General features: G+C 45.3%; 1 protein-coding gene across 1 annotated transcript; it reads left to right on the forward strand.

Moving 5' to 3' along the window:
• Window positions 1-496: 496 nt before the first annotated feature.
• LOC146176224 (distal membrane arm assembly component 2) lies at window positions 497-6,472 on the forward strand. The gene is made up of 4 exons (XM_084582532.1): window positions 497-1,138; window positions 1,653-1,873; window positions 4,270-4,432; window positions 6,120-6,472. Exons 1-4 carry the CDS (start codon window positions 822-824, stop codon window positions 6,382-6,384), a joined length of 966 nt encoding a protein of 321 aa, XP_084438658.1. The 5' UTR covers window positions 497-821; the 3' UTR covers window positions 6,385-6,472.
• Window positions 6,473-8,505: the final 2,033 nt, after the last annotated feature.

The raw sequence follows: 8,505 nt of genomic DNA on the forward strand, positions 1-8,505 counted from the left end.
TAAACTGTTCGAAATGAAGCTGTTTCCCGGGAACACAACATATTACACCTTGCCGTGGTTGGGAACCGCCAGAGTTACGGCGTAACGAACTGCGCCTGAACAGCCGGCGCGCCTGTTCACGAGCTGCGAAACTTATTGGCACCGGCCGGCATGGTCAGCGTAAACTGCTTGAAATGCAGCGTAGTTAAGCAAAAAACGTTGCTCACCTTGCCGTCGTTCCAAACCGCTGTCGTTCCGCGCAGCAGCCCACAAGAGGTCTGTGCCGCACAAGCGCGAGGCACGAGCACACAACCGCACCCTTCGACAACTTCTTGTCGTCTGCTAGTGCTCCGGCGGGCTACCGTTGCAGCCGGTGCCGTCGCGCGCGCGTCCGCTCATGCGCACGTTGGTGCCGCCATCCATCAATCGGCGGCAGCGCAAAAAGTCGCGCGTCATTTCCTGGGGCCAGTTTTCGCCGAGTGACCGCTCTTTACCAATCTCTTTCTCTATGGTTGAATAGCCTTGGAATAGTTTCATGCTTATGTCGACGTCCGAATCCCGCTTATTTTTTCTACGGGAGTTCAGCCGTGGTATTAAATATACCTTGGTATTATTTTAGCCATGTGCTCCAGGCGCGTACATTGCAATGTGACACGGGTGCACGCTTGTGGTCAGAAGTAAGCTTGCCGAAGCCGCATATCTTCGTCTGTCGACGTCCGAACTCCAGTGAAAATCTGTTAATCCGCTGGTCCGTGCCGCTGTCCCGATTTACCGGTGCATCCGACCGGTTTGTTTAGAGGAACTGAATCGTTACATTGCCTTCGGGAAGCCGACATACAGCAATGTTGCGGCGCCTGCCCAAAGTGCTGGGTCTGACTGCCAAAGCGAAAAACAATAACCCGTTGCTGCGAAGTACCCGCTACGTGAGCAGCGACTGGGAGCGCAAGAAACAGAAGGCGCGGCGGGTCGTCAACAACAGCGATGACTACGTGGCCATCGATTCAAGACCTAACTTGCTGGAGAAAGCGGGGTCCATGTTCAAGGGACTTGGCGTTGATTTTGTGTCCGGTATGCAAAAGATTCCCACCTACTTCACCAAAGGTGCTGCCTTCGAGCGCAAGCTGTACAGAGAGAAGATGAGTCGGCTCATGAGCCAGAAGTACGTAACACAGAAGTTGCCACAGACTTGTGCCGTGGAGGTTCGTTCTCGAGGTTACCAGAAATACCTGGCATCTGTCAGGATAGTGTGCAGCTAAAAGAACGGCTAAGGCGGTACTTTGGTCGTTTGCCCGAATACTGACGCAATTGTACTGGTCGGATGAGCTCTGTATGCATGTTTGCTACATAAGTACTTTCACCCCTTAGGGAGCAGAAAGATAGCCCCGCCTAATAGACGCATTTGCCCCTTATACACTGGCAATCTGCTTTATTACGGCTTGTCAATGTTCTAGACTTTATAAACTGCAACATCTAAATGTACCTCACACTGCCTTGTCTACCTGTGTCTCACTTCATCCCACCAATGACCTCCTCATGCACGATTGGGCCTAATTTATAATGTAAAGAGCCCATAGAAAACCAAGGTCTATTTTCAAGCTTGTCGAGCTCTCCACTTGCATTCGTCTAGGATACTTAAAAATGCGCTAAACAACACGTTAATGAACCCATTTCAGGTTCATTCCAGAGCGCCATGGCATCCTTGGCCCAGATCTGGCAGCCGCATCGTTCCTCGTCTTCCGTGGAGCGCTCGTTAAGTTCCACGGCAATGACAAGTGGTTCAAGCGCACTAAGGACGGTGACACAGGCCTTCCGGGGAAGCGACAACCTGGCTGGGTCCTTGAAGCCATTGACGCCTCTGACACTGAGATTTACTACGAAGGCCTCGACAACCTCAGTAAGTGAGAAAATTTTGGAATGAAGTTGATAAGAGTGCTCTGTTAAGCTTCCATTTAGATGTTGCTATGGCAGTATGCTGCCACAGTGAGCATAGTGTGCTGTGGTAAGAACTTCGTGTTCATTGCCCCGAGTCCCCGCAGGGGGCATCTGTTAAAGCAGATGTTAGCATGCACTGTGCGGCGTCACGAACCCTGAACACCCATGCTTAGCCACGCGTGGCATCGCCGTGTCTGGAGAGGATGGGATCCTGGTGGTTGAGCCGATGCCAAGTGTTTGGACTTTTAAGGCCCCTCGGCAGACCTCTAAGGCCCATCTTTCACTTTCCTATCTTCTTTCTTACAACTGTCCTGTTTTCTCCTAGCTTCTTCACTTCTTCCAAGTGGCGAGGGTTAACCTTGTGTGGCTAACTACCGTGGGTTACGCCATGCTGGGTTATAGTTATGGTATACGGCTGGCATGGGCAGGACTTGTATGCCATTTCCTGTCCAGTCCCCTCGTTTGGCTCCGTGGTGAGTGGCCAGCACTGCAGCCGAACAGTATACATTTTTTACGACTTCTTCTTCCAAACCAGCTGATCGCCCTTTCAAAAAACGGCAGACCAAAAGTACTGCAGAGTTTTTTTCAAAAATTGAGTGAGTGTTTTCTAAAGTACCATGTCCTTTATAGTGACATCAATGAAAATAACCAGCCAGACTATTGTCCCCATTCCTAGTGTCCAAATCTCTGACAGACGCCCTGGGTTCAGGCTACAAAAATAACCAAGCTGCTAGTGGTGACTTGCAAACCTTGCCTCTACTGAGGACAGACCAGTCTCCATAACAGCCCACAGATCCTTAAACACAACCCATGGTGTAATATCTGAAAGGGATTTTCTAAACTCACTGAGCAAGAAATGCAAGAAGGGTTCACTGACCAAAAAGTAATAAATGTTCAGAGAATCAAGATCCGAAAAGATAATAAGGGAATACCCACTAAACACCTGGTCCCGACACTCAGCTCAAGTAGTACATTACCTGAATCAATTGAAGTCTAATAGATGAAGATCCAAGTACACACTTACATTCCTAACCCCCCGCAGATGTTTTAATTGTCGGAAGTATGGTCATGGTTCACTGAGTTGCCACGGACACAAAACTTATGCTAAATATGCCCCGAGGGATCATTCATTGGATAGCTGTGTTTCTGAACCACGCGGAGCAGCCACGAACATCCAGCGCCTCTGAGCAGGCGATGAACACAAGCCCTTGTTACCTTTAAAAATGACAGCACAAGTCCGACAGAGCAAGCGTATAAAGCACACTTGGCGCCCCCCGTAGAGGATTAAGGTGCCCCTCCTTCAACTGTGCATACACCTATGGTAACTATGAAAAAAAAAAGCATCCTAGAAGCATGGAATCATTAAGTTAGCTGTGTTTTTATAGTGTGCATGTTTTTTCGGTTTACAATTAATGCGGAGATCGGAAATTAATTTCACAGCGGTGGCTCAGTGGCTTTTAATGGAGGTGAAATACCAAAGTGCCCATGTATGTGTCAGCACACCTTAAAGAACCCTAGCTGGTCTAAATTAGGTTGAAACCATCAATTGCAGTGTCTCTCGAAGCTCATGTGTCGCGTCGGTAGGTTAAACCCAGCCAGAAAAAGGTTCTTTTCTTTTGCTGACATGGGAAGTTATAAGCAAGTGAGCCGATTCAATTGTACGTGCACTGATCTTATGGTTATGATGAACAGACATTTTATTGCAAAAGCAATACTACGCCAGGTTTGAGCCCGTCGCGTAGTCCGTGGTCGCAGTCACGAATGACCCTGAACAGCCGCGAAGGACACTTGGTCACCCGCAGCTAATGCTTTTGCTCCATATTCGGTTCAGCAGGGGCTGGGCATAAATATTTAATAGAAATAACATGGTGGTCACTGTTTCTTGCAGTCGTGACATATATATAAATGCCATCTGCTTTGAAATTCGGAGCTCATAAAGATAATAATGCTGTTTTGTGTTACGTGAAACAGTAAGCTATTGGTCAAGTCTCACTCGAATTTTGTTTAATGTAGTCAGTGTGATGCTATAAGACAAACTTTTGCACAGTTGTAGTCACAGAAAGTTAGAACAAGCAGTGATGAAATTAGGCAATCTAACAGGTGGCTGGTGTGTTAACCAATGTGCTCAGAACTTCTGATAACCATCATGACCATTCCTAAGTGCACAATGTTACTAATCCGTTGCGTTGAAGTAGTGTGTAGTCCTTACTAAGCCTAACCACCATTTAGACACTTCAGCCAAGTGTGGAAGTGCTGGCATCCAATACTTCCGTTGCATTGAGCCATAATAGCTTCTTTTCTGTATAGAAGTGCCTTAGCTCGTTCACTGACTATTTTGTTTTCTCCTCGTATCCCCAGCTTGCCTTGAAGGTCTGAAATCTCTGAAGCTGGCTGGGAATCCGAATATTGATGACTGGTTCCTAGACAGGTTGAGCCAGTTCAGAGAAACCCTGGAGCACTTGGATCTGTCAGGCTGCCCCCAGATCACGGAGCACGGGTTGGCCGCACTCTACAGGTTGAGGTAAGCCTCCACGGGAAAGGGAGGATTAGAGTTTGGAGTTGTAAAAGCTAAATATTAAGCTTCTGGTTCCTGTTACCTTGTTTGGCACTTCGGACACATTTTACTCAGGATGCATTACTTATGAGGCTTCACCACATTCTACCTCACCTGCATCGCAGGCCATCAATAAGATTGGGTAGAGTGCTGAATTCTTACTGCTCAGTAGATGTGTGTTGTCATCATCATTCCTTTGATATGACTGGTCTGTCAGTTGCAACAATTAGACTAACCTTATTACATGGTGCTACGTTTACGAAATTTAAACCTATGGTGAGCCTGCACTAAAAATCAGTGGACTTCGGACTACGTTTTGTTGTCTGTGCCATGTGTAGTAAAATGAATCTTCGGGCCGCAGCGGTGTCTGTATATGCTCATCTGTGCATTACCGTGCAATCAGACACCATGTTAACCCTCTTAACATCACACAGGCACGTCAATCAAGATAAAGACAAAGCATTTGACTTTGCGCAAGCATCCGCAAGCAGCGTCAATGTTTAGCTAAAGTTTTTGCTGGCCGCTGGTGACAGCCAAGTCAGTTTTTAATTTTAGCGCGACAGCATTAAAAGTCCCGTGCTCCAGAAAATGCAGCGTCAACGCTCCGAGCGAATTTATGTCAGGTTGTCGCTCATAGACTGGTAGCTTAGGGCTGAATACTTGCACAAGTTAAGGGATTAGTAAATAAGTGAGCAGAAACTATGTGAATGCAAACGAGGAGCCTCATGGGAAGCCGCAGACGGGAGTCAACGCTATTACATTATGCCCTCAAAGGCGGGCCTCAAGTTTCTCTCATAATTTTATTTTAAACCACATTTATGCTCACTGCTGTGGCACAATCACCTCAGAACGCGAAATCGAAACCTCATGTGTCTTTCGCCATGCAGCCATACACACTTGCAGTGGTGTCACTTTGTGGTATGCGTATTCCGTGGCCTCCGCTGTCTTATCTGGCCTGCTTTGCTTGCTCCTCTCGCTCTCCAGGTCATGCGAGATTATGTGGATTGTGGATGTGGCCACATAACCTGCACCGTAGCATGGTTTCTTTGGCTTCACTCGTCAGCATGGCCATAACTTGTTTCAACACAGCGTCAGGTGTAGCACGCTTTCAGAACATTTTTTTTTTTATGTAAATATGGTTGCCACTGACAGCCAGCTATACATCTTTAATTTAAAGCCAGGCACATAACTATGTTAATATTAAATTTCGGGTAACCTACCATTGCTTGGTACTATTTGTATCGAGCAAGGTGCACAGCAGAAAGCTCACATTATGTGTAGAAAAGCCTGCATTTAAAAATTACAATGATGCTTCACTGAATCAGCCTGAACAAGAGTGTGCATGCATATAACACAAAGACAGGTCTCATGTCGGCACTGTGCCGATTCAGAAATTTAAAAAACTTAGCTTTACTTCCATCTGGATAGCATATAGTTGCACAGTAATTGTTGCCTATAAAAGCAAATAATTAACCAGATTTCACTGCCTATGTTTTGATTGCTACCTAATGTCTGCCTCGCAGCAGTCTACCTGCAGAAGTAGTCTGCCGCCGCATTTGGAAAGCACTGCAGTTACCAACCGCAACTGGAAGTGTTCTGTAGCAAGTGCCCTCGGGTACGACGAACTGATGTTGAATGCTGCTACTGCATGCAGGAAGCTCAAGACCATAACGCTGGCCCACCTCTCCCACATCCAACACATCAAGTTGGTCGCCTTGATGCTGGAGGAGGCCATTCCTGGTTGCAGAGTGCTCGGCGTCAACTACTACGAGACCGATGCGCCCTCCGAGCAGACAGAAGAACCATCGTCTAGAGAGCCTGAACAGCAGGAATCAGGAGACTGGCGAACCAAACAATTTGCACCTACAGACAAGATGGAAGATGACTCTGAACTCGGGAAGAGACGCGCAAATTTGTAGAAAAGTGTAATATACTTATATAGGTTTCAAGCAACACTGTGAATATTAGATTCTTACGAATTGAAAATAAAATGTTCCCTCAATTGAATCTGTTGTAGTACTAAGTTTGTATATTTAAGCTCAACTGTAGACAGTTAATAAACCTTCTTGCAAGGTCATTGTTTGCAGCAAGTCTGCATCTCTGACACTGTCTTAACACAACGAGCAGCATGGCAAAAAGCTTTTCAAGGACATAAAAGTGACAGCACCTGGGCCAAGCATTTGTAACTTTGGCTCTGGACTAACATAAGGTCACTGTATTTGCATTAGTGTGTTGAGAAATAGGCTGATAAGAGAATGGAGGGCTATAAATCAACCATTAAATGTGGTTCATGACCTCAAGTTATTCAGAGCGAGGTTTGTTCACCTAAATGAAAGGTCTAAGCATAAGGGATGCAATCAAATTACACCGGCTAAACAAAGGCAGTCTGATAATTGGTAATGTAATCTTTTTTTCTAAAAACGGGGTCTGAATGCTCCTGGACACCTGCTTTCTGTAGATGTAACCCAACTTTATGCCCCATGCCATTTTATCTGCAAAATAATTTTGTTCAGCTGGAGGAAACGAGTGACTTGGCGCATGGAGTGCGGTAATGAGCGTTACAATCTGAACACACGACGTGCGGGATGAAATTTTATTAACTTAAGATTAATAATCGACAACTGGCCTTATATCATTTTCTGCCTAAAGTTTTTCGGGTGGGCAAAGTTAAGTGAAATTGTCTGGCAAGTTGATGGTAAAGTGACAAAAGCATAGCACAGAGATGCAGAATAAGAATGAATGAGAAGTACTACTCATTTGGTCCACTTCCATATTAGGCCTCTGTGCCATTTACAGAGCTTGAAGCCCATACCAACCACACCCCTATGTAAATCTTTGGGGCAGGATTTTGAAAGTAATGCAATGTAGGACTAAAAAAAAATCCTAGCTGCACACACTAACTAGCTCATCAGGTTAGGTGGTGCTTGTAAAGAACAGCATGCCGACACTTTGCATCAAATCTTTACAGTTGCGCAAGCAGGCATTGGCAGGTACCTTCCATTATCTAATACATGATGGATTCATAAACTATTTGTTTTTCCACGTATCTGTCGCGCCTGGCTCTGTATATTTTGTGTGCATGACGAGCGTCCTGAAACCTTTACACAATTTGCAGCAAGGATCACACAACACAGAATCACGTGAGCTTTGCTGACAAGTTTTGGCAGCTGTGCATCTTCTATACAACCAAATTGTGGGTGCTCAGGTGATCATTTCACCTTGATGGCCATGCTGCATTTGTTTGTGCTAGGCAAGCGTTCATTTACGAGTGATTATGCCCACAAGCTATCACTTTGACATGAACTAAATCACTACCCTGTTCAAGCATTTTCTGAGCTGAAGCAAATACATATTCCACAGCGAAGCGAACATTTGAAGAAATAAAAATTTGCTTGAAGAAAGAAAGAGTGCCACCACGCCAACATTACACATTTTACAAATCCCAATCTGGAGAAGGGAAATTTGCGGATGAAATCTCAAGCTATTTGAAAACTGCATTTGACAGTCAAATTTCTAGTTGGTACAAATTGGTTCAACTTCTTGCAGACATTATTTTAAAATGAATTTCAAGCCAAAACTGTCCTCTAATAACTATGTGCCATCATCTGTTGGCTGAACAAAAATTAGCACTAGATGAGCCCACCTCATTGCAAAATGGACACGAGAGTGCCATCAAACACACAAGCTGTATTCATCAGGAGCCAGAAATGACAGTTTGCTTTCGATCAGCCTGACTCGCCTAAGTCGACTAAGGGATTAAGGAACAAGTGGCCACCTGATATTGAAGACTTCTTTTTTAAACCAGGTTTAGTTTGACTATTTAAGATATCTACTGTCATACGTTTACGGGAGAAATCTAGAATGACAAGGTTTTTCTCTCAAGCGGACCGGATGTTGATCTAATCACACCCATGCTAAACATCAGTTTACTGTGGTTGCAGGTTTCTTAATCTTCAATGCTAGTTGGCAAACAGTTAGTTGCAGTGAAGTAGTAAATGCACTTCTGGTCATGCACAGGTGAAGGCAAAAAACATCTCCAG

Source organism: Amblyomma maculatum, chromosome 10 (genome assembly GCF_055883805.1).
Source record: "Amblyomma maculatum isolate TAMU_Amacu chromosome 10, ASM5588380v1, whole genome shotgun sequence".
In the NCBI taxonomy this organism is placed as follows: domain Eukaryota; kingdom Metazoa; phylum Arthropoda; class Arachnida; order Ixodida; family Ixodidae; genus Amblyomma; species Amblyomma maculatum.

Excerpts from the sequence above, each read along its gene's own strand:
- LOC146176224 (XM_084582532.1), top strand. The coding sequence starts at position 822 with ATGTTGCGGCGCCTGCCCAAAGTGCTGGGTCTGACTGCCAAAGCGAAA. Across the intron at positions 1,139-1,652 it reads AGTCGGCTCATGAGCCAGAA|GTTCATTCCAGAGCGCCATG; the intron begins GTACGTAACACA and ends AACCCATTTCAG. Across the intron at positions 4,433-6,119 it reads GCCGCACTCTACAGGTTGAG|GAAGCTCAAGACCATAACGC; the intron begins GTAAGCCTCCAC and ends TACTGCATGCAG.